We start from the raw sequence: 26,513 nt of genomic DNA on the forward strand, positions 1-26,513 counted from the left end.
CCACAGTTTCCTTATTTCTGTACTGGAAGTTCTGCCAAGGTAGTTGAGATTCCATAGCTCAATCCTATGGTATACCGTATTTTTCGCTCTATAGGACGCACTTTTCCCCCTCCAAAAATGAAGGGGAAATGTGTGTGCGGCCTATGGAGCAAATGCAGGCTTTCGCTGAAGCCTGGAGAGCGAGAGGGGTCGGTTCGGTGCGCACCAACCGCTCTTGCTCTCCAGGCTTCAGGCAGCTGTCCGCAAGCCTTCTGAGCACAGTGGGAGTTCCCGCTGTGCTCGAAAGGCTTGCGGATAGCTGCCTGTTCTGGGGGCTGGGGTCGGGGGAAGCTTGGGCTTCCCCCGCCCCCAGCCCCGCAAGCTTTGGGAGTGGCGCCGAGGTTGCGCGCAATCTTGCCACCGCTCCTGGACCGGGGGGGGGAAAATATTTTTTTCCCCTTTATTTCCCCCCCTAAAACTAGGTGCGCCCTATGGTCCGGTGCACCCTATGGAGCGAAAAATACAGTACTTATTAAGGCCATTGATTTCAATGGGTTTGTGCAACTAAATCTTATATAAGTTTGGGCTGCCAGAAGATATCATGTGTGCTAGAAACTTGTCATTTAAAATCTGAGAATTTCAGGATTCCAAAGGAAGTAGCCCAGTTATGCCTTTTCCTGTAGTTGCATGGTAAAACTAGAATACTACTGTACCTTTCTAGCTTGAGGGGAAGGGGCTTCTTCAAGCTCCTAAGGCACATTTTATGACAAAATATTACCAGAGGCAGTGGCTAGCTAGGGCTTAAAGGCCTAATTTGTGCTAAATATCTAGGGATGACAAGAAGGGTTCAGGACAGCAATAGCTGATGGAGTTGAAACACATCTAGTTCCACCTTTAAGGAGTGCATTTTGATCAGTCATTGATTTGGAGCATTTGCAGCATAATTAAAAGGGCACTTTGCTCAGGTACTGAAATGTACAAGAGACAAGACAAATTTATATTGACATTAGCTGTCATCTGATCAGAGTACCATGCTTAAAGCGAAGAAGTCTTTTGTGCCTCTGTGTCTAGCGTGCTGCAGAGACTGAAGCTATGAACTGGTCCCACTTTTTTTGCCAGATCTCCAGGGCCTTTATCTTTTGCCCAGGTTGCATACTGCTGTAGCTGTGAAAAGAAAAGAAGTCCAGGTCAGAGGAGGAGAAACTGCTTTAAAAGCTGGATGATCAGGTCAAAAGCCAGAAAAGAGCAGGAAATAAAAACTCAGCAAATTGACTGTTTATGCTGCACTGGGTATATAGGTGCAGCCTAGGAAGAAAATCTCACTGAATTTACAGGACTTGCTGTCAGGTAAGTGTGCTTAGAATTACAGTTGTCATGGCTGTGGTCTCAAGCTCAGAGAAGGATAAGCCAATCATGTTTGGAGCTGTTTTACCACTTACCAGGTCCATGTTTGATAGACCTCTCACCTAACCATCATATAAACTTATTTACCAATGTGGGCAAGTAGTGCAGAGCACAACAGCAGTAAGGGTAATAAGTGGAGTATTCTGTGGTGCATAGGTGTTAAGAAGCACTGCACTGATTTGCCCATTAGCTTCTAAGCCAGTTTCAATTAACTTTTGCTAACCTAAAAAGCTATAAATAAGTTGTGACCAGGGCACGTAAAAGGTCACCTTGCCCCATACAGACCTGCTAACAAGGAGTCTTGTAAGTGGTGCTGCATTTTACAGTATGTCACCTAACAGCAACACAGAACAGGGTCTGATCTGTGGTGGGACCCACTCTTTAAATACTCCCCTCCCTTGCTATATGGGAGGCACCCACAGTAGGGTGACTGTTAAAACCTAATTTGTTTGCTCAGGCTTTCCCTGACTAGGTTATTGGTACATTTTAAATATCTGGTGAATATCCCATACATTGTTTATTGTTTCCTGCAGTGGTTCCCCGTATGTGGAATGCTTTCCCCAGTGAGGTTTGGCTAACACCCTCATTATACACCTTTAGACTCCAGGCAAACACATTCCTTTTCAACCAAGCCTTTGGGTGGTTGACATCTGATGCCCTTTTAAATGTGTTGTGGAGGGTTTATTGATTAGCTGTTGTTCTTACTTTTATTATGTATTTTGTGTTTATATTGTAATTATATGCTGTAAAGCACCCTGAGATCTACAGATGACAGACAGTATACAAATTTAATTAATAAATTAATAATAACAATACTTACTTTAGAGAGTTTAGTGCTAGTTGTTTCAAAGTCCTCAGATCAGCACTCATCCCTCCAATGCCCATGAACATCTCATAGAGGTCATATGACAGACCCTTTGCTCCAAAGATGGATGGATCATCAGAGGAAACCACGATGTGGTGACCCTCTGCCATCAGGACTGCAGCAGGATGGTTCCTGAGATCCGATACTAACATCAGGACCTTGAAGAGGTACATAACTGAGATAAGTAAATACTGCCATTTTATTTGTGTATGTGTGTGTGTTACATATCTTTAGGCACTAAGCAAAAACATTCCTCTTCTCCCAAGTCTTTGGCTAATTAAACAATCTATTGCCTTCTAATCTGTGGATTGAGCCTCAAAGGGCATATTGGGTTTTTTTTGTTATTATGGTATGTATTTTGTGTTTTTATATTGTAAGCAGTTCTGTGATCTTCAGATGAAGGGCGGTATAGAAATTTAAACAACAAAACAACAATAAATCCTGCCTCATAGGTTGCACTCTAGAAAATTACAACACTTCTGTGGCTCAATCCTATGCATGCATACTTGCAAGTAAGTCCATTGAGTCCAATGGAACTTCTTCCACACAAGTGTACATAGCCTTTAATTGTATGCACTCTTAAATGAAGGAGACTGTCCCAAGTAAATAGAAGAGTTTGGACTTGATATCCCGCTTTATCACTACCCTAAGGAATCTCAAAGCGGCTAACAATCTCCTTTCCCTTCCTCTCCCACAACAAACACTCTGTGAGGTGAGTGAGGCTGAGAGACTTCAGAGAAGTGTGACTAGCCCAAGGTCACCAGCAGCTGCATGTGGAGGAGCAGGGAATCAAACCCAGTTCACCAGATTACGAGTCCACCGCTTTTAACCACTACACCACACTGGCACACTGGGCAGCATCTTTCTCCAACTAAAATCAGCAGGATTTCAAACTCCTGAAGACAGTACACAGGTGTCCTGACAAAGAGGCTTGTGGTACCTTAAAATACTAGTACATTTTGTTACAGCATAAGCTTTTGTGGATTACAGTCTACTTCATCAAATATATGAAGTATAATTATTTACTCCTCTCCCCCAAGCTTTACAATAATGTATATATCCTGCAATTATATATATCTATCATGCATCATTCTTATTTTTATCAGTATCATCATCCTTGCTTAAACACACAGACACACACGTGTAAACACACCTCAGGATTAATCCTGCTATCAGAGACAGATAACAGGGCTAGGCTCCCTTCTGTGTGAACAGTACCTGGTTAGAAATAGGGCAGACTTCTACAGGAATATCCATCTTCAAAGCCAAATTCTTAGCTTCTGGGTGCTTGGTAATGGCAAATCCATGGCCAATCCTGCTGGTGTTCAACAGCAGAGCATCCAACAAATTTCTGTCTACAGAGGTGCCTTCCCAGTCTGAGTGATAAAGAAAATTCTTACATCAATATAAAACCACAAAATGGTTGTCACAATGGTCCCAAATACATAGAGGGGAAACCCAGATAAGTTGTTTTCTGAAAGAGTAATGTTATGTGAGGCCTAAAAAGGGATTGCCAGAACTTTTCTGTGGTCTAGCTTGATGTTTTTTCATTATTTGCTTTGTTGGTTTTTTGTTTCCTTTCTGCCACATCTCATTTTACCAACCATGTGAGTCAAGTTAAATCACATGCCTAAAGCGGCCAAGTGGATTCATGGCCATGAATCCCAAAATCCAGCCTTTGCATCTGGCACTCTTGAGGATTTAATGCCTCCTGTGCACATCAATACCATGTTTAAAGTGGCCCACTCCACTCAAAATGGCAAACCATTCTGTGCTTGGTAAAGCAAAGTACAGTGGCACCTTGGTTTTTGAACGTCTCGAAAGTCAAATGTTTTGTTTTTTGAATGCTGAAAACCTGGAAGTAACTGCTTCGGCTTATGTAACACTTTTCGGAAGTTGAACGTGCCACACGGCTTCCGTATTGAGCTTTTAATGCAAATTAGCCACTCAGATTTCATCCAATACCTAGGATCAACCAACAGCAAACCCTTAACCACCCGATGAATGGAAAGGGTGACTTCTTTCCAGTGGCGTGGCGTGGGGGGGTGCAGGGGGGGCTGGCCGCACTGGGCGCAACACCTGGGGGGGGGGGCGCGCTCGCACTCGCAGCTCTCTGCCCCTACCTGGCTCACTCACTCTCTCTCACTTAGGGGGCGCAAATTACTTGCCTTGCCTCGGGTGCTGACAACCCACGCTACGCCACTGCTTCTTTCCATTATCAATGTTTCAAGGCTTTATTGCCATGGTACTAGAAAAACCTTTCAGTTTCCGACAACCATGTTTCACTGTAACTATATTGCAGAAAGCTAGCAAACATGACCATGCGACCCAATCATCCTCCCCGAAAACTCCTCTGACATCTTAGTAATAGCTCAGCCGACAGATGGAGCAGCAGATTGTCACCCTGCTAAGTCTCTGTGAGCAGAGGCTCCTATGTGGCAAAGCATTCTAGGACTGCTTATGCAAAACAGTAATCCACGTGAACACTGGCAGACGCCACAGGCTTTGGCAAAATGTTATTTGCTACTCAACATGCCTATCACGAGGGGGTTTGCCAGTACATTTCAGATGACTGGTACAAGCACAATCCTATGCATGCGTGATCAAAGATAAGTCCAGCTGAGTTCAATAGGTCTTTCTTCTATGTATGTTGTGCCTAGAATTGCAGCTGTAATATTAGATTGGTCCACTGACACACACACACCAATGTATGCCAAGACACACACACAAAGGAAGAATACTGTTTATTTAGTTTCATCAAAAAGGTCATCAGAAAGTTCTGAACATAATGATTTAAGAAAAGCCCGGCCGAATCAGACCACAGACCCAACTAGTCCCACTTCCTGTTCTCAAAGTGGCCAACTAGGTGACTATAGCAAAATCACAGACAAGGCCTGAGTATAACAACACTCTTTCCACCTGTACTTCTCCTTGCTGTGGGATTGCCATATTTTGAAAAGTACAAACCAGGACAACCTGAAAGTTGTTGAACTATTTTTAGGATGACCATGAAATTGTTGAGCTTTCTTTTATAAAATGGCAAAAAAAAAACCCCACAATTTTCGATTGACTTGCCTAAGATCCGCCTTTCGAAAATTCCCTCATGACGTAAATTTCGCCTTTGAAATCCTGGGCATACGGCAGCCCTACCTTACTGATCAGTTTTGATTCTCTTAAGAACATAAGAAGACAGACCTTCCAAAGTGTCCCTATTTTCCAGGGACATCCCTGATTTAGAGAAGCCGTCCCAGTTTCTGATTTGATCCTGGAATGTCCCACTTTTCCTTAGGATGTCCCTATTTTCATTGGATAAATTTTAGAGGGTATGGAGTTATCTGATCCCTGAGCTGTCTGAAGGCAATCCTGTACAGGGAAGTTTTTTTTAATGTTTAATGTTTTGTTATGTTTTTATATATGTTGGAAGCTGCCCAGAGTGTGGGGTATAAATAGTAAAATTATCATTGTGGAATGGGACGTCCCTATTTTCACCAGAGAAATGTTGGAGGATATGAGAAGGGCCCTGACGGATCAGGACAGGGGTCATCTAGTCCAGCATCCTGTTATTACAGTGGCCAACAAGATGCATAGGGGAAGCCAACAAGCAAAACCCAGGTCGGGGCGGTGGGGTGGCGGCAACCTGGCCTGGGCCTTGGAGGGCTAAGTCAGCAGGGGCGCCCTCCCAAGGGCTGGCTGCTTTTCTGTTTGAGTTTATAACTTTATTCTAACAAGACTCCTCAGATAAGCTCTGCACAGGCCTGGCAAAACCTGAGTGCAACAGCACTCTCCCCACCTGTTATACCCAGCAATTGGCATTCAGAAGCATACTGGCTCTAACAGTGGAGGTAGAACATAGCTATCATTGCTAGTAGATTGTACTGCATAAATAGCAGCCGCCGCCACCACAGCAGCATGTAGGATTGAATAGAAAGGCTTGGATCAGATGATCTATTTGTCTCTTGCAAGCCTATGGCCCCCTACCCATATAAGTCACAAACAGTAAGGCAGTGAAGGAAATCGATGCATGCATTTTGGTCGGTTACAAAATGTGTGCGCGTACACACACACACACACACACACACACACACACGTGTTTTGCAGACAGATTGGATTTGAAGGCTTTTAAAGAACTTCCTGATGGCACTACTTTGGAAGGTGATGGACTCTCCTTTGTTAGGATTTTCTTAAAGTAGAGGCTGGATGACCACCTACCATGGACATATAGCAATAGACTTCCTGTGTTGGCAAGAGGCTGAACTAGATGGGCTTTAGAGTTCCTTCCAACTCTTATGCTTCTATATACAAATCTTTATTACAATTTGAATATCCATTCAATGTGTGGGGGAACAGTTTCAACACTGTTTTCAATAGGACTTACTCACAGATAAGTGTTTGTAGGATTTCAGTCCTCATCTTCTAGTTACCCCTTACTCTTATTTATTTCGTTTAACAAAATTTATATATGCTTACTTGACAGAAGACCTCAAATCATTAGTGGGATGTGCCCGTACTTACTTGTCTCACCAGCATGAAAGAAATATGGCAATTTATCTCCCAGAGTTTCCGGAAGGGTCAAGGCATCCTTTAGTTCCCAGAGGGCCTTTCCTCCATCTTCCCAGCCAACCTGAGAAGGAAATTGTTCTTGATAAGCATTTAATGCCTAGATCTTCTATAGATCAGGAGGAAGAACCTGCACTGAAATGTCATAACTTATGTTTTTATTTTAAAAATCATTTCAACCCGATGTTCAATTTGTGAAATAAGGTAAAAATAATCTGCAGCCATAACCTTGCAGCAACAAGCATCTTTTTTTATTTCCTTTGTTTCTTAAGTGGACAGAACTACACAAGGCACTGAAACATAGGTAAGGAGACCTGCTTACCCATGTTACACTGCACAAGTGAAAACATTTCTCATTGAACTGCTCTGAACAACCCTACCATGAAGCAGAGTGTGGTAGCTGCCTCAGGCGGCAAATTCTGAGAGGTAGAAAGTGGCTAGAAAGGTATGCCGGGTGGTCTGTCCTGCAGCCCCTAAGCTAGCTTGCTGCCGCAACATGGCTGTTGCACCAATGAGGCGACATGAGATGGCCCACCTCAGGCAGCATGTTGCACAGGGGCGGGAAATCCCGATCTGCCCTCGGCAGCAGCTTCTAACTCAGCTTTGGGTAAACTGAAGATGCGGCTGAAAGCCATAACCAGGGAGCTGCATTGCTGTTGGTATCCTTCCACCCTGCAGACATGCCTTTCTGCCTTAAAATCATGGCAGGGTTATAGGGCTCTGGACAAACTTCAGATCCCTTCCAGTTCTTGAATTCCATGATTCAATTTCTTACTTCACAAGGATTAGTAGGAAGTATTTCCAAGGAATGCCACACATCAAATATATTTCACCTAAGATGCTGCAGCAATTTGTCCTGGCCTCAGCTATATGGTCAAAAGGTACATTACATCGCATGCAAGAGAGTTTTGATAGGATTGTAGCCCAAGGAAACCTGTGTCCACCACCATAAATATCATCTTATTGTGCCCTGCTTTCCTTCTAACACAAAAAACAAAACCAAGTAAGAAATATAGGAGATTACCAAATCAAAGCCTGCCATAGTTTCCGGGAACTCTGCTCTGAGTGCCATAGCTGCACGGACCGCTTCTTCAATTTGGGGGACATTCTCATTTCTGAAAATTAACAGGAAGAGAAGAGTACCAAGAGAGGGAGAAAAAAAACTAGGTACTGTCTAAAAAGGCTGTTTTCAAATTATGAATCAGCCACTGGATATTTAGATGTTTTCTGTTACATGCACTGGTGTGTACATAATTCTAGCAATGAGTCCACTCTGAAAGCGCACCACATTCACCATCTTTTGTGCACAGATACAAACTTCTCCTGATCAAACTCACAGGAAATCTGTACTTCCCATTTGCTTCAGAGTTGAATTTGCACAGCACTAATTGTGTGGTCCTTGTGCCAACCACAAAGCTGACTTCTCCCATTTTCAGAGCAGCTTATTTTTAAAGAGTTTTAAATTCTCTGACCAAAATTTGCAAGTTGTTTCAGAAAGAAATAAGTACATAACATGGCCAGCTGACTTAGAGCACAAAGGAAAAGCAAAGAGCAAAGAGGATGAGGCAATCTGCATTTGAATCAGAGGTCTTACATCAGTGGTGAGGAACCTCCAGTGCCCAGGCCTCCCCATTCCCCACGCCCACTTAGCCTAACCCTGGCATCTTATATGGTGTCAGGTGTGGGGCAGGTAAAGACACAGCTGAACCAAAAGGGGATTTGCAGCTGATTGGTGCCACTTCATTAGCACTGTGAATGGTGTTTGGCAAGCTCCCTAAATTAGCTGATCTGTACGGAACCTAAATATTTCTCATTAAAACAGTTGAGTTAGGAGGATTTTTTAAAAGTGCTATTTCCGATGGACAGAGCAGAAGCTCAGTAAAAGGTAAAGGTAAAGGTACCCCTGCCCGTACGGGCCAGTCTTGCCAGACTCTAGGGTTGTGCGCTCATCTCACTCTATAGGCCGGGAGCCAGCGCTGTCTGCAGACACTTCCGGGTCACATGGCCAGCGTGACAAAGCTGCATCTGGCGAGCCAGTGCAGCACACGGAACGCCGTTTACCTTCCCGCTAGAAAGCGGTCCCTATTTATCTACTTGCACTTAAGGGTGCTTTCGAACTGCTAGGTTGGCAGGCGCTGGGACCGAGCGACGGGAGCGCACCCCGCCACGGGGATTCGAACCGCCGACCTTTCGATCGGCAAGTCCTAGGTGCTGAGGCTTTAACCCACAGCGCCACCTGCGTCCCAAGAAGCTCAGTACTAGCCACTAAATATCTGAGTCAACAAAAGATGCAATACGGAGACTTTTCAATTTTTTTATTAGACTACTGTCAAATAGAGCCCTTTGCATGCCGAAAGCACACAGTTTTGTTTTTAATACAATCATAGGTATGAAAATTATGTTTTTATATTGATTAAATTAAATTCCCCTCAGAAGAACTTAAACTCTTCTGCATGGGTAATAGTGGATGGGGAAATGAGTATAAGACAATATGTTGTATATGATAGTGTAATGTTGCTGAGGCTCTCCTCCACTATTTGTTCAGCTGTCCTTACTTTCATAAGCAAGGGGAAATTTAGCTGAGAGTTTGACTACAGTGTCACCAGCAGAAAATATATCTGTAACCTGTTGATGTTCATAGAGGTCCAAAGCTAAAAGGGGTTCATTTTGAAGTTGCTGCACCTAAGCTGTGTCAGAGATTATCAAATACTAAAGGCAGCAGACAACAAGGCATGAATGGAACTGCCTTAAAATAAGTCAAAGTATTCTTCCACAAAATGGTGCAACATCCCATCTTAGTTTGAGCCAATCCAAGTAGATTAATATCCCATGCACCCTGTGCTAACATCAAGCCTCTACCCCACTTCCCCTCATGAGCTTCCAAACACCCCCCCCTCCTACAAACCTACCTATGAGTCTCCAAATCCCTCCCTCTTCTCTCCCAGCCAAACTCCTATCCATCCACACAGTTGACTTTGGCTCCTATAGCAGCAATAAGTAGAATAGAGGGAAGGAGGGAGGGAAATTGCTTCCCCCTTCTGGAACATAATGTGCTGCTATGCATTAAAATCTGAGCCAGAGAATAATTATAGAATCGTAATGTTCACCTCATATTTGAAGCAAACAAGGCAACTCTCCAAGGTTCATGTTTCTGAGCCAGAGGATACAAGTACTGGCATCATCACAAGGCACTAATATCATAGATTGTTTCAATGAGCACAAATGAGGTGGGCTTCTTTTCATTCAATTTTCCGAAGATGTTTTTGTTACCGGTAATTTTTCTGAACTGAATGTATTTTTCTCATCTATAATGACCTGCAGTTTCTTCCAACAATAAAATGTGAATGAGATAAGTTCAAATATATGTGTTCTGGCAAAGTCATCTAAATATCCCTTACCTGTGTGCTGTGTATATAATCTTTGCACCAACAAAGTCTGGGTGGTCCTTTACAAACTGTTGGGTTGTACTTTCATAAACTGCCATAGACCAGCGTTTGTCATGCATGGTACCATCCAACTCATATACCTGTGGGCAGAATATGCAAGCATAAAAGTAAAGGCAAATGAGGGGGCAGTCTGTCATAAAACAAGAAAAGAACAATCGGCACCAGAACTCCTCAAGTTTTGTTCCTGACTGCAGTTTTAGCCCAGGTTCAACTATGAGTCCAGCTTTGGACAATAAGCTAAGCCAAACCTTGCTTTAGCTCAGTACAGGAATAAAAACAACTGAGGAGGAGCAAAGTGGCTGCAAACTCCCCTCAAGGAACCGGCACATTCAAGCAGAGAGTTTATCCACACTTCCTCTTGTCCCCCTGCTTTCCCCCAGGGTTTTCTCTATGTTCCGATTTAGAACTAAACAGTGGTTTTTCACTGGGAAAGGAATGGGGGGGGGGACTGCTCAGACCAGTGCCTACAAAGTATGGGTCATGCAGAAAACGTGTTTTATTTATAATTTTTACAAAATACAATTACATAAAATGATAGGAACGTAATGAAGTATTGTTGAAGCAGAAAAACATAGAATCATGGAACTGGAAAGGACCCCAAAGGTCATATTTCTAGTGCAACCCCCTGCAATGTAGGAAACTCAGCTAAATCATCCTTGACAGATGGCCATCCAACCTTTGCTTAGAAACCAGAGTCCAGAACCTTCCAAGGGAGATCCATCTTCCATGTATTATAAAAAAGTAAACAACACTTATTTGACCCCAGTTATTGGACAAGCAGGGGGGAACCTACAGAGACGGTCCAAAAGGCGCACACGGAGGTCTGTATATAGGGGATAATTTAAAAAAACAAGTGGTCCTCACTGACCTGGTGCAAAAAGATCTTGTCAAAGGGAGGAGCCCTGGATGCCTAGACAAAACACTATAGTCCCACACACCCTTACCTGGGAGTAAGGCCCACTGAACTCAGTGTGGCTTTCTGCTGAGTAGACAGTTATGAGATGCAAGTCAGCAGCACCAGATGACCCTGCTCAGCTAGGCTCTGGTGTGGATTGCACCCTGCGCCTTGCAGAGTGAGGTCCAGGCTGCCCTCTCCCACCGGAAACAAACCAGAACTGCTCCAATAAAACACATGTGGCAAAAAGGAGTGCTAGGCCCTGGTGGGCTGCCCCCTTACACGCTTGTGATTGACTAAATGGATAGGTAACCACTCAGGATTATTATTTTTTATATAAAAAAAGATTTCCCCCCTTCACATCTCATTTCCCTCTGTGGCCCCCTAGCATCGTGCTATGCCCCCCCCCCATTTACACATTTTTTACCGGGGTCCTCTTGGAATATCCTGGGGGTCCCCAGGGGACCACATGGCCCCCGGTTGGGAAACACTGCTCTAGACGTTGTATGACATATTGGAAATTATTCATTGGGCTGAGGAACTTCTATCTAGCCCTGGGGACTTGCCACACACCTTCTCCTATGGTCACATCCTTAGGAGAAGACTTCATATCTGACATGAATGCCTTTGAACTCTGATAATACATCTTGGATGCCTGGGCAGAGAACAGAGGTGGGTGTGGGAATGTGTGTAGGAACTAGCCTACTGTACAAAGGTGAAATTTACATTAGTACTTTCAGTACCTACTTTTGCCTCTGGCCCTGCCCACCTCTGACGCCCCCAGAAGGTTACCTAGATGGGAATGCAGCCCTCCGTCTGAAAACAGTCCCCCGACCCTATTTTAAATGTTAAAGTATGATAATCTGCCCTAGATTAATATCCTTGTCTAAGTAATGTCCTGATAGTGGTCTTTAGCATTGTAATCAACTATCTATTAATATGTTCAAAATGCTATAGGTCATGCTCTCAGAACTGACTATATTAATTATCAGCAGCTAATGACATAGACCAAATCCTGTGGAGTATTACTTGCCCCCTTTCCCCTAGTTACCAACCCAGTGGCAAGAAGGATGTGTGGAAGGTTGTGGGCATAAGAATAACTAGTAGCTGAATCTGTGCTGAGAGATCATATAATGAGGTTTTGGACTACTATCCTCTATCATCTCAAAACAATTAGAATTCTACATATTCCTGAAAGATACTGGGTTTATTTAGGCATAAGAGTTAACCACTTTTTGTTTAACTGACATTAGTTTAAATTATCTCTGGACAAGGTTGGAGCAGAGCTAATGGGCAGATGTTAGTGCCATAGTTACCAGTCTGGGAAACAAGACATTTTTGGTACCCATAATAATAATATTTTTAAAAGAGTACAACAGGTTTACTCAGGTATTGGTCACAAAATATCTCCCTGGATGGGAAGAGGAGCCCCAGGAAGGAAGGAAGGAAGGAAGGAAGGAAGGAAGGAAGGAAGGAAGGAAGGAAGGAAGGAAGGAGATTACCGGTGGCAGCATAGCCCTTATCTCAGCATATTGTATATTATCTTCATAGAGCTCCAACAGCCCCTGGTAGAAATAGGCCTTGAACACAGGTGCATAGCTGATAAGGCCAGAAGCAGCGATGAAGGCATTTTCAAATCTCTTCCAGATAAAAGTCTGAGAAGGGTAGGTCACCTCTGGAATATCTGTTACTAGAGTGAGGTTGCTCAACAAACTGGGGGTGGGGGGGCGGAGAGAGAAAGCAAAAGAGAGAGAGTTGTAAGACTTTCGTGTCTGTGATCTCAATTGACAAAAACCTAAAACACTTTCTACTGACTACAACCTCAAGGCTAACCGTATTCATACAAAAAAAATATTATTTACCCTAACACATGTGTGGTACAATCCTAAATGGGTGTGAATTTTTTTTAGAAATCAATTCCACATAATTTAATGGGGCTTATTCAAGTGTGTTTAAAATTGTAGCCTTAAGAGCATAATCCTGTGCATGTTTACTGTGTTCAGTGAAGCTTACTCCCAGGTAAAGTGCGCACAGGTTTGCAGGCTAAAGTGTTTCCTGGCAGTTTTGAATGAATATTTATTTATAGCCCACCTTCCACCAATTGGTCTCAGGATAGCTTACAAAAATACAGCAATAAAAATAAGTATAATATACAATTAAAATAATAAAATAAACACCACCAAACCAGAATAACGAAACACCACCACACAACTGCAATGTGCAGTAATGCATTGCCATGTAGGATGTGTTTGATAAGCCCGGGCCAGTATGAAAGTGTGTGATAGGCAAGTGTGTGAATTTAGCTGACCCAAGCCCAACTGAGAAAGCGGACTTTTTTCTTTTCTTTTTACCCGTTCAACCTCTTTGAGGAGTCTACTGTTTTCCTACAGCAGTGCAAACTCTCCCAAGCCCTTGTTGAGTGCGCCTGCTTGATCATATGTGTGGCAAATGGAGAGCTACACCATACATTTTAAGGACACCCAATGCACATTTAAAGTACATGACTTCCCCCAAAGAATCCTGGGAATTGCAGGGAAATAGTTAAGGATGCTGGGTATGGTACGTCTGTGAGGAGGCAACTACAGTTCCTAGGATTCTTTGGGGAAAGTTATGAGTTTTTAATGTGCATGGGATGTGCTTTAAGAGTACAGTGTGGATCTGCCTACAGTGACAATAAAAATATAATACTTAGCTAGAGTCCACATGAATAATTCGCCAACGCCATACACTGTGAAGGACAGCATGAGAAGGAAAAGAACAAGTGATTAAACTTAACAGAGTGTTGTGTCTATAATAAGGCCATGGGCCCAACTTTAGAGAGGACAGTCTTCTATTTTGAAAGGCTGTCCTTTATTTGAAAATGTATTCTATTTAAGGGTTGCCTAGTCCTGTTGTGGGGCATATATTGTCTATCATACATGGACACATCTATTAAGTGCATCCCAGCCTAATAATTCCAGTTTTCCTGCTAACTGATTCTTGTTAATTATTACAGAAACGAGTTTGAACATTTCCCTATTTATACCAAACACTCAGAAACAATTTTTAGCAACCTAATATAGATCCTGTTTTGTAGCTAATGATTTCTGTGTTCACTGAACATTGCTGTTGTTGCTTGAGAGGGACTATAAAACAAGCGTTTTCTCATTTGCGGCTTTTTCTCTGCCTAGTTCAGAGTAAGAACAACATGCCTGTCAGCTGTGGCTTGGCATATATCACACACCCATGTGAATAATATGCAAATATGCTCATTGTATGCCACAAAATATGCAAATTATGTCTGAGAGACACTGGCTCGTGCTGTTTCTCCATCAGGACCCTTAATAATGAACAAGTTGCTTGCTTCTGGCCTAGGCTTCCCTCATTCCTTTGCTATGACAACAGTGGCCACTTCCAAAGAGCAGTTTATGTTTGGTGCTTTGCCTAATCTCAGCCTAAGGAATTAAAAGTACACATCATCACACATGTGAGATCTGGATTGAATTCATACTTATTATCTTTGTCTAAAAATCTTTATCGTTCATCAGGAAAATTGTGTTCCTACAGCTTGCAAGTGGCAGAGTTGCCAATTGCCATAAAACAAAGTAGCATTGGGCCGGGTCAGCAGATGGGATGGGAGATCACAAAATGGAGTCTGCTTGCCACACATTTAATATGCCAGCTGCTGTTATCCTACCTAAGGAGTTCCTTCCTGTGCTGCAGCTATTTTTCACTCCATTTGGTAGTTTATTACTTTTATTAAACACATTTTTCGGGGGGGGGGGGTCCTTATGTATAAACAAAGAAATCCAGTAGGTCTACCTCATCCAGGGTGATTCCCCCCCCCCAAAAAATAACAACTGCCCACCAGTTGAGGAATTCAGAGTTAAGTTTCCACAGCAACATTAACTCTGCCCTTTTCTGCATGACAATGGAGGTCTTTCGTTACATTAACACACAAAAGATCGGGCAAGGCAAGAAAGTACTCTGTAAACAATGCCACATAATGGAAAGGAAATGGACCATAGCTAGAGAAGGGGACACAGAGCAGCATTTTCAACTAGTTTATATATCTGGCAGCAACAGGCATTTCAGGCCTATTCAGAGGAGAATTGCTTATGTGGTGACATAGCAACCAGGTGACCCTCAAAACCAGGAATGAATGAAGTGCCAGAGGCATCTTTTGCAAACCTATCTGAAGTGCAAGAGCCAAATAATGGGAATTTTAAAAGGCAGAATCTCCTCAAGCTCAGGGGACAGAGCAAGGTAGGGGGAGGGGAGGATGAGAAAGATCTCATGGTAAATTGGGAGGCAGGAAGATACTATGTAATGGCTTTTTCACAAGCCTTGGGCAGCATGGTCCTCTGTGGGGCGGAGAGGGCAGAAGTTTGATCCTATGCATGTTTACTCAGATCTCGCCATAATCAACAGGAATTACTCCCTGATAAGTGAGCATAAAACTGCAGCTTTACTATAGCACCAATATGTGTTAAGTATACACTCACTGTTAACTTTTGAGTTAACTTCTAAAGTCTGCAGTATTCTGGCACTAAAGTTTTTGTAAATCAAGCTGCCCTGGTTTTCTCCTCCTTCACCATATACAGCAAACATGAGGAAAGTAAGAGTACATTTGAGATAAAAAATAAAACAAGCCCCCAACCCCATTTGAATTAATTGGCTGCTGCTGCTTTGTAAGTAAGAGGATGCAAAGCACTTGCTATGGCTAGCACATTCCAGAGAGAGGCGCTATTTTCCTGCCTCCAACCTTCATCTCCTGTAAGCAGAATGCAAAATGTATGTAAAATATGATTTAAACATGGCTGTCTGCCAGGTCTTGGAACGATAGAATTCAGATTAATTAATTCACTGAATTAATTCAAAAATTTTCAGGTACACCTATACTTTATGGTAGAACTCTGAATTAATTCAAAAATCTTTCAGGTACACCTATACTTTATGGTAGAACTCTTTATTGGGGATTCTACTTTCAACCTCCCTCCATCAGGAGAGCTGTTCACTTATTCCTGCTCTCTGTTCCCTGTTAATTAACTAGTTCTTGATCTACAAGAAGAACTCATCTCTTATTCTATGACTGCTAAACTTACTCAGGAGTCTTTGGTGATGTACTTTGTTGAAAGCTTTTTGAAAGGTCAGGTACACAATGTCATCTAGGTAATCTCTATTTATATGCTTATTGATACTCTCATGAGACAGGACTTGTTCTTTCATATGCTTGGTTGATTTATCTTTAACAAGAATATCCCGGGGACAGAAGTTAAGCCAACAGGCCTGTAATTTCCAGTATTCCCTTTTTAAAAATTGGTGTCATATTGGTTTCTTTACAGTCCTCAGATACAGGGGCTTATTTTAGGGACAAGTTACATATTTCTGTTAGAAGACCAGCAACTTCAAATTTGAGTTCTTTGAGAACCCTTGGGTGGGTGCTATCTGAACTCAACAATTTGTCAATGTTTATTTGTCTGTTAGGCCTGGAACTTGGTCTCTCACCACCACTATTTGCCTCAGTTCCTCAGACTCCTTCCTGTGAAAGTTAGTTCAGGTGCAGGTAACTGCCCTATATCTTCTGCTGTGAAGATAGATGCAGAAAAGTTGTTACTTCTCTGCAGTCTCATTATCCTCCTATAGCACACCTTTTACTCCCTTGTCATCCAAGGGTCCAATTGGTATAAAGAAGGCCTTGCATTAACAGAGCAAAGTGGATATTCAGATGGAACAAAATTGTAGCACGTACAGTATATAATGTATTTAAATAGCAAACAACTCTTGCTCCAGTTGAATAGGCAGAATAACAGTGGAATTCATTTGTGACTAATCACAAGCTTTCACCTACCTCTTATCAAATCCAGTTATATCCTTCAGGTTATTGCGGTAGGTCTCTAACAGCACCCACTCAGAGCAATCAGGAGGCAGATCCTTGGGAGGAAGAGGACTGGAGAACTTGAAGCGGACATCCCATAAAGGGGTGAAGCAGATGTAACAGTTTGGCAGGTAGCTGGCATTGTACACTAGCCAGTCAACACTCAATATAGCATAGTCATGCAAGTGTAAAGCACCACCTGTGGAAATGGAGGAGACAAGTGTAACAAAACAAGACAGTGCTTGAATAGTACTTGGAAAAACTGAAGTTTTTGTCATGGTATTAGTGATGATGTGACTGTGATGGGATAAGCCAGGTCAACAATACATTTTCCTGCCTGAGACAAGACAAGAATATCCCCCAATCCCATTCCACATACAGGAAGCACATTTACTGACATGAATCTTACTTCAACGCTGGTGAATGGACTGCATCCTCCAGCACAAGTAACCATCGAAATAAAAAGTTTTGCAGAGTGCTGGAAAGAATTTCAAACAGTCAAAAATGACAAAAGAAGATGATCCAGTTCAGTCTCACAGGCAATACCAACATTTGAGTGAAGCTGATGGGCTTTGGCAAAAGCTCAGCCCATGCTGATGCTTGAATAGAAATTGACTGGTAGCCCTTGGGAATATTGTACTGCTATACAGGTGTGTGTGTGTGTGTGTGTGTGTGTGTGTGTGTGTGTGTAAATAATTTTGGCCATATTAAAAAAGGAAAATATTAAATAATTATATTAAAATGGAAAAAACAACGCAAAGTATTAATAATTTTAAAATTAATACTTTACATTGTTTTTAACTGTATATGTAATAGTATACTTTTATTGTGTTTTATGTGCTTTGTTTTCTTCTTATCTTCTCTCCTGGTCAATATATATATATATGCTACACAGATGGATTGTGCTCCAAATGGACTCATAGGCCACTGGAAGAGGCTGTAGCTCAGTGGTAGAGCCGATGCTTTATATGCAGAAGGTCCTAGGTTCAATCCCCAGCATCTCCAGGTAAGGCTTGGAATAGATTTCTACTTGAAACATTGCTGTGGCAATGTTCTTGTAAGTAAATTGCTCACCTAAACTATGGTTGGAGATGAACTTTGTTTTTATGCAGCATTCACACAGACTATGTGCCCCAATATCCATTAAAGATTTTAATAGGTCTGAAGCTCCAATATAAGAGAAATAGAAAGCTATCATTTGCATATTTTCCAATACAGTGGTACCTCGGGTTAAGTACTTAATTCGTTCCAGAGGTCCCTACTTAACCTGAAACTGTTCTTAACCTGAAGCACCACTTTAGCTAATGGGGCCTCCTGCTGCTGCCGCGCCGCCAGAGCGCGATTTCTGTTCTTATCCTGAAGCAAAGTTCTTAACCTGAAGCACTATTTCTGGGTTAGCGGAGTATGTAACCTGAAGTGTATGTAACCTGAAGCATATGTAACCCGAGGTACCACTGTACCCTACTTTAAAAGACTTGAAAAATGATTCCACAGCACTAACATCAGAAGTAAGCTTCCGCCTGCTGTCTTTTAAGGAGCAAGCATATCTCTGTGCTTGACAATGTATGATGTCAGGCGACCGACTAGTGGGTGTGGTTTGCCCAACATGGTCTCACAGGCCAAATCAGAGACCTGACAGGCGTAATAAGACCTAACAGCCACAGGTTCCCCACTCCTGTTATACAGAATCTTCCAGTATAATCACATGAGCCTCTGTAAAAGTTCACTTAATACAACACCCGGAGAGATGGCATAAGAATGCAAGTTGGAATTACTACCTTTGGGCATCTTTTGTAAGATGCTGAAAACATTACTTTGATCAATGAGGTGTTTGGCTTTGAAGAAATGCATGCTGGGTGGAAACAGTCCTGTTTTCATAGCTTCAGCTACTTCCTTCTCTTTGAGATGCATGAGCTTCTTATTGGCATCTTCTTCAAGTTCTGTTAGCACAAGGTTTCCACCTACACGACTGGCATTCTCCTTTTCAATTAGTAAGTCCCGCTCATTCAATAATGGCATGGATACACAAAGAGAAACCCAACTGAAAACGATGATCGCTGGCCATTTAGTTCTCTGAGCTACTTGAGACATCACTTGAGGGATGCACCTAGAAAACACAGATGCAAAAATAAGTGATAAAAATCAAACACACTATAGGTGCAAAATAGGGCCAATGAGAGGTATTGCCTGAGAAGAGTTCAAGGGACCACACAGAGAGGCCAGGAAGGCCATATTTGGAACCCTGCCTCACGTTCACCAAACCTGCCTTTAAGCGGTGCATTGATTACAATACACACAATGCCATGGGTAACAAATCTGGATTTAATACTCAGTATTTAGGTAATTAGAAGCTATATATCCCATTTTTTAGAGTAAACTCTTTCAAGGCAGTTTGTGCCGGAAGCGGCTTAGTCATGCTGCCCACATGACCCAGAAAGCTGTCTGTGGACAAATGCTGGCTCCCTTGGCCTGAAAGCGAAATGAGCGCTGCAACCCCATAGTTGCCTTTGACCGGCCTTAACTGTCCAGGGGTCCTTTACCTTTACCTTTTACAATAAAATACAGAAATGCAATAAAAATTAAAAAGCAATGAATACAAAAGATACAATGAAAATAAAATACTGGAAAGTCAGCAACTAATAAAACAGGCAGCCCACCAAACATTGCTAAAATGTAATCAAAACCAATAGCAAGAGCAAGGCAACAATAATTTAAAAAAACATCAAGGGAAAGTTGGCAAAAAGGATGTATCTTCAATATCTTTCTGAAAGCCCTGTAGGGTTGTAGTCTGGCAGAGTAGTGTTAACCACATGTGAGAGGGCTTGGGAGTTAAGTACATTTCCCCCTCATCATCTATTGTGTCCTCACATATACTTCAATATTTGGGCTCCTTCTTAATGTATCCCATGGCTACTTCTTATTGCAACAACTTTCTGCTATCCTCTGCCCACCCTACAGTCTATCAGTCACTCTATCAGTCAACCTGATCTTGTGGCAAAGAGCCTTGGGAAAACTGACTCAGTCACGAGCAAGCACACTGCATTTATAGAAAACTCACTCTGCTTGTAGTGAAAGATTACATGAAAGCCTCACACAGAAACACACCTGCAATTCACTTACTGTTGACTTTTCCATCCTTGCATATAGCACGCAAAATGCTTTCACAAGCAGCAAGTCAGAGCCCAGTCAGCAAATAGAAAAGCAGGTTAGTGCTACAAAACTATTCTAATACGGGACAAATGAAACAGAACCTATTCTAATTCCACTGTAAATAGTTAATTGTCCCTGTATTTAAGACACACACCACTGCTGTGTACACTCCATATATTTAAAGCACACTCTCCAAAGTATCGTGGGAACTACAATTTCCAGCGCCCTTAACAAACTGCAGTTCCTAGACTTCGAGGGGGGGGCATGTTTTAAATGTGTGGTGTTTATGAAGATTTAGGGCAAAGAGGAGCTACTGTTTACATATACGCTTATGTAAGAGGCCTATTAAATGCAGTGAAACTTACTTACATGTACAAAATTAGGATGTATGGAAACATCACTTCAAACAGTCATGGCTGCACCCAAAGAATCCTAGGAACTGCAATTTATTAAAGATGCTGAGAGTTCTTAGGAGTCCCCTGTTCCTGTCACAGAGCTACAATTATCACAGCTCCCTAGGAAGGGAGATTGATTGCTAAACCACTCTTCAAATTGTAGCTTTGTGAGGGGAATAAGTGTTTCCTAACAGCTCTCAGTTCCTTTAACAAAGTACATTTCCCAATATTCTTTAGGGGAAGCTATGACTGTTTAAAGTGGCGTAATTCTGCTTTAAATGTGTAGTGTGCTATGGGCACATCAGTCCCAATCCAGCACAGGAAGAAATGCCTTGCTGGTCTCTGGCACTTTTCTGTCTTAAAAAGGGAAACATGGGTGCTCCCTCACTCTCCTGGGAATCAAGAGAGAGTAAAAGGGGTAGAAAAATAAAGGATTAATAAACAAAGGAGAGTTTATATTTTGGTTTATGCTGCTGTTGCTTTTATTTTGTAAGGACTTCATGGAATGCCTCAATGTGTCTGGCTGTTAACCAGAAGTTTGGTGATTTGAATCTACCTAGGGGGATGCTTGTTGGCAGGATTCCTGCATTGCATGGGGCTGGACTAGATGACCCTTGGAGTCCCTTCCCACTCTACATTTCTATGTTTCTATGCTTTGTATAAAGAAGTAAACAAGGTGCAAACAGAGGGCAGAGTTATGTCACTCACCATCACCAATGATGTTATGGGCACTAGCCAATAGGCATCCATAATGACACTTACACAACCAGAGTCCAAATTGCACAAACTGTTGCATCATATATATGGGCCAAGGGCTGTCAGAGTAGTTTACACCACTTAAATTTTGTTTGTTAAAACAAGTCATTATATAAAATGATCTCCATGTACTTGAACTTTCAGAAGTTGTGATTTCCCATAAGTGTTCTGAGCAGGCTACAGTAAAGGCCTGCCATGAACATTATATTCTGACTTGTTAATCACTATCATAGTCTGCCTATTTTACACAGATTTGTAATACACTCCTAAAGAAGTTCCAGGAATATATGATTGCGGTTGGAGCCTGGACAAACTAAGCAGGAATTCTTAAACTACTATAGTAAATATTTTTATGGATTTACTCATCCAGAGGTTCTAATCGCTAAATTAAAGACCCCCAAATCCCTGCAGTTAATAATCCTTCAACTAGGTTCTATCAGATGCTCCTAGAAATATGCTTCCTATAGCATGTTCCCATTTATGGACTGGAACTTCATCTGCAGGTAGACAAAACCTGGGACATTCCATCTCAGGATGCATTTCCAGGGGCTTATTTGTGCTAAACAGGGTTGATAATGAGCACTTTAGGCATATCATTTATTGCTTGAGAACAACAGTCAGGACTAGATCAGCCCCCCCCCCCCCGCTCCCTTTCTTATTCTAAGCTGTGCTTTATTTTGCTAAGCTTCTCTGCTGCTGACACAGGAATCTCACCCACCCAGAATAAGCTAACAAAGAGCAAAAAAAGTCCTTTTGAAGTTGGCAAGGCAAGGCTAGGCTGGGCAGGGTTGCAGCATTGTTGCTATAGACAAGACATCTGAAGATCCCTGTTCTATATGACAACAGAAGCCAATTTTTGCCTCCTTCCACTCTGACCCCGCTCAGAGGATCTTAACAATTGCTACCTGCTGGCATGCAACACAAGAGGGCCAAGGGAGCTTGACACAAAGACCTCTTTCACATGATGAGCTTGCCCTAGAGCAGCCAGGCCTGGAGGAGGCTGAGTGAATAGTGCCCCCCCCCCTCCAATCTTCCTGCCTTGCATTTCAATCAAAGTCAACACAATCAGTTGGAAATCTTCCATACCCTGCGGCTTCTACTCTGTATCCTACATCCTCCTACCTGCCATCACCTTGTTACCAGTTTGGCATTAAGGGAAGCATATGTTCTCATAAATACTAGTGAAAGCCAAAGGGCCTGGGGGATACCAAACTAGTAACAGAAGATAGGTAGAGGGGTCAACATGCAGCACCTTTGAGCCAGGCAAATTAGCATATAACAAGGATGGGGAAACTGGATCACTAGATGTTGCCAGGCTAGAAGGCTGGTGGGAGTCAAACATCTGATGGCCCATGGGTTCCCCACATCTGGTAAGGAAAGGAAAGGAAATGTAAGCTATAGCCTCACTGGGTATATCTACAGAGCCTAGGGCTTGCCGATCAGAAGGTCGGCAGTTCGAATCCCCGCGACAGGATGAGCTCCCGTTGCTTGGTCCCTGTTCCTGCCAACCTAGCAGTTTGAAAGCACATCAAAGTGCAGGTAGATAAATAGTTTACCTCCAGCGGGAAGGTAAACGGCATTTCCGTGCGCTGCTCGGTTTGCCAGAAGCAGCTTAGTCATGCTGGCCACATGACCCAGAAACTGTACGCCAGCTCCCTCGGCCAATAAAGTGAGATGAGTGCCGCAACCCTAGAGTCATCCGTGACTGGACCTAATGGTCAAGGGGTCCCTTTACCTTTACCTTCACACAGGGATGAGGAACTTGCAACTATCCAGATGTTGTTGGGACTCCCAACTTCCATCAGTCCCAGCCACCATGGCCAATGATCAGGGATGATGGTGAGTTAGACTCCAACATCAGAAGGGCCACAGGAGGTCCCCAACTCTGCACAGCAGACATAAACTGGTTTAACAGCCATCCTCTGTCCCTGGGAACCCTAGGAGCTATAGTTCTGAGATGGAAGCCAGTTCTAGAAGAGAACACTTTAGAACACATTCAGCAATTACCATGATCTGATTAAAGCCATGACTGTAAAACTGGTATAAGTGAAAACAGGTCCTCAGACTTGGGGGTGGGAAAGGTACAGCAGATTAGTTGCATCCCACAATTGCTTCCTGCTCTTCTTCTGAAAACAGTAGAGCACTCCAAAAGTCAAGTTCAGGTTCATAAGTTTATTGTTCTAGCCAAAACCATGACTAACTTGTTGCAATAGCATTTATAAGATAATAAAGAAAATAGATTCCTAATAGAAGCCTACATGCATGATGTAAGAGAGAAAAGATGACAGAGACACCAACAAGCTTAAATCTAGCTTGATGTTTGTAAGCCATAATGGGGAAAATAATTTTGAAAGCCTGAAAAGGGCTATTATAGCTTATCCTAGGCACCTGAGGAACTTTATAGATGAGCAGGGATTTTTAATGCAGGTGCACAGAATGAGGAAGTAGCTTTGTGATACCTGTTTGTTCCTTGTTCATAATGATGTCATATTTCTGACCAATCATTTTAATAAGCACATGCAGTGCTTTCAAAAAATACACTCAGTGCTCTTAAATAAATGTTTCTAGGTTGTTGGGTTGGTTTTTCATTAGGTTTTTTTTCTATTTAACACTGAATGATGGATAGCTCAGTTGGTTAGACCATGGTGCTGATAACACCAAGGTTGCAGGTTCGATCCCTGTATGGACCAGCTGCATATTCCTGCATTGCAGGGGGTTGGACTAGATGATCCTCAGGGTCCCTTCCAACTCTACAGTTCTATGATTCTATGAATGTATTCAAGCAATTTGGACCTTGCTGAATTGGCTACTCTGCCTGACAGGAAACTCTGCTTCCAAGAACTTAAGTGCAGGCTGTTCCTCAAAAGCTTTAAGCACAGGCAGTTCAACTCTGCTGAGATCTTTTGATTTAGGACCCGAAACGTACAAAGCATGCACACTACTAATAAAAAGATAGAGAAGCTCAGTGGCATAGCTGCAAAAGCAACAATTTCGTTCAATCTCCAGGGCTGGGAGAAGACGCCTGTGCGAGACTCTGGAAAACTTCTTTGTGGACAATGCTGAGTTAGCTGGATCAATGATCTGATTCTGTATAAGGTAGCTTCATATGTTCCTTGCTGGATGGTACCTAGCAAGTTATATATTAGGTTCTTAAATAAAACCAGCAATGTCCCACTCTCCCAGAACTACTCACAGTAGTTGCCCTATTTCCAAAAGTGAAAATCCGGACACAAAATTTGTTGTGGTTTTTTTTTTTAGTTTTGCACAAAGTTGTTGAGTTTTTTTTTTGCCAAGATCTGCAAGGACTGCACGCCCTTGTTGGTTGCTCTGATAATTATAGGAAAGCTGCAGATTGCACAGTACAGATCTATTTTGATCACATCTGGCTTGTGAGCACATTATAGCCACTGTGTGCACTGCGGCAAAAGCATCCCGGAAAGTGGGTCTGTGCAGACTGTTGCATGTACAGTGGTACCTCAGGTTAAGAACTCGTTCTGGAGGTCCGTTCTTAACCTGAAACTGTTCTTAATCTGAGGTACCATTTTAGCTAATGGGGCCTCCTGCTGTCGCTGTGCCGCCGCGCGATTTCTGTTCTCATCCTGAAGTGAAGTTCTTAACCCAAGGTACTATTTCTGGGTTAGTGGAGTTTGTAACCTGAAGCGTCTGTAACCCGAGGTACCACTGTATTCCATTATGGTAGTTTTTGTGGCAGAGAAACCACATTTCCTGCAGTGTTTTATTGCTGAGGTCCCCTCCACTCACATCACCCTTCGCTTGCACTTGCATTAGCTATATATGAGTGCTGCATGGACTGACTATGTGAGTGCCTGGGATACTACTGGAGATGAGGGGCATAATTTCTTTCCCCATGCTCTGCATCCCATTATGTATAATTTAAAAATGTTTGCCTTGATTCTCAGAGAGAGAGAGAGAGAGAGAGAGAGAGAGAGAGAGAGAGAGAGAGAGGGAGAGAGAGAATTACTAGGGCCTGTGCCCAACTGCTCACCAACCTCCCCCCCCCCATTACAGCTCACCCAGCTTCCCTTAACCCCCTTAAAGATTGCCCAAACCATGAACAACATCCAGTCCTCTGTCAGCTCCCTAAGGCTGTCAGCGCCTCCCACCCCCTCCAGTTGGAGGTACCATTAGACAAGCATTTATGTAAGTGGCTACTATGGTCTCAGTGGCTGCCTGAAAACAGTTCTCAGTCGATAACAATTAAGGTATAAGAATCTCCTCTCACATCAGAAACTCTGTGATCAACCTGTGATCTATTAGTTTACCCCCCCCCCCCCGCCCCTGCTATAGAACCTGGAACCTCCTGCCTGCCAATTAGGTATAAACCTCTTCCGCTGAAACAACATGAGAATGAAAACAAAATAAAAACTGACTGATATTGATGCATTTGCATTAACCTTGTTTAAAGCCATTTGAGCAAATTAAGCCTCATCTTAGTATTTCCCCTTCTGTGTTTATTATTTCAGCTTGCACTAATCATTACTGATGATAATAATAATAATAGTAATAATTATAATTATAATTATAATAATAAATATACAAAAACACCTACAACAGTTCCTGGCTCTGGGTAAGGTAGAAATATTTAGTCTTGGAAAGATAACCTGCGGTTGGCAAAACTCAGGCCAATAATAAAGCTCCTTCCAGCCTGAACCAGGCTCCCTGGCCTGCTAGCAAGTCCCCAAAGGGTTTTGCCAAGGCACTTAGAAGACAGGCACATCACAAGGCTTACTATCATGAGCAGTGGCAGGGGCACAGCTGCCCTATCCTAGGGGATGCTGCCTGCACATTAGCATGTGCAGCGACTAATGTCTTAGAGACCATTGCCAAAGCTCCTGCTGGCACACAGCAGGGCACTTGCATGAGTATATATATCAGCAAACATTGTGTGGCTCCATTAAGGCACTTCAGAAACCCTGCAGGATAATATACTGCTCTAACACATGCCGAGGGCATTCCCAGGGCCCTTGCAGAGACTAAGTCAGCCACACACACCCCAGGGCTCTGTCGAGGCCTCTGCTCCAAGCAAATTACTCTCTGGGTGCTGTTCGTACTATGGTTACAAACCTTTAAGGTAGAGTGTGAGGGAGACCTTTTATTTCCTTCCTCCTCTCAGCTGCTTTTGTCTGTCTCTGTCAGGCCATGCACAACAGCTGAGCAGATAAACAACTTGCCACCTGCTCCCACCTCC

The 26,513-nt window shown here is 42.8% G+C and overlaps 1 protein-coding gene across 1 annotated transcript; it reads right to left on the bottom strand.

Annotated features, from left to right (window-relative positions):
- Positions 1-290: 290 nt before the first annotated feature.
- On the bottom strand, positions 291-26,513 carry ADA2 (adenosine deaminase 2). The gene is made up of 10 exons (XM_028747411.2): positions 26,390-26,513; positions 18,782-19,110; positions 16,977-17,202; positions 12,649-12,859; positions 10,204-10,331; positions 7,830-7,920; positions 6,761-6,869; positions 3,467-3,624; positions 2,204-2,406; positions 291-1,143 (listed from the first exon to the last, which is right to left on the bottom strand). The coding sequence occupies exons 2-10, from the start codon at positions 19,092-19,094 to the stop codon at positions 1,047-1,049; spliced, it is 1,536 nt and encodes a 511-aa protein (XP_028603244.2). The 5' UTR covers positions 19,095-19,110; positions 26,390-26,513; the 3' UTR covers positions 291-1,046.

This window comes from Podarcis muralis, chromosome 10 (genome assembly GCF_964188315.1).
Source record: "Podarcis muralis chromosome 10, rPodMur119.hap1.1, whole genome shotgun sequence".
Classification (NCBI taxonomy): Eukaryota; Metazoa; Chordata; class Lepidosauria; order Squamata; family Lacertidae; genus Podarcis; species Podarcis muralis.

Excerpts from the sequence above, each read along its gene's own strand:
- ADA2 (XM_028747411.2), bottom strand. The coding sequence starts at position 19,094 with ATGTCTCAAGTAGCTCAGAGAACTAAATGGCCAGCGATCATCGTTTTC. Across the intron at positions 7,921-10,203 it reads ATTATATACACAGCACACAG|AAATGAGAATGTCCCCCAAA; the intron begins GTAAGGGATATT and ends GTTAATTTTCAG. Across the intron at positions 2,407-3,466 it reads TCTGCCCTATTTCTAACCAG|GTCCTGATGTTAGTATCGGA; the intron begins GTACTGTTCACA and ends TACCTCTTCAAG.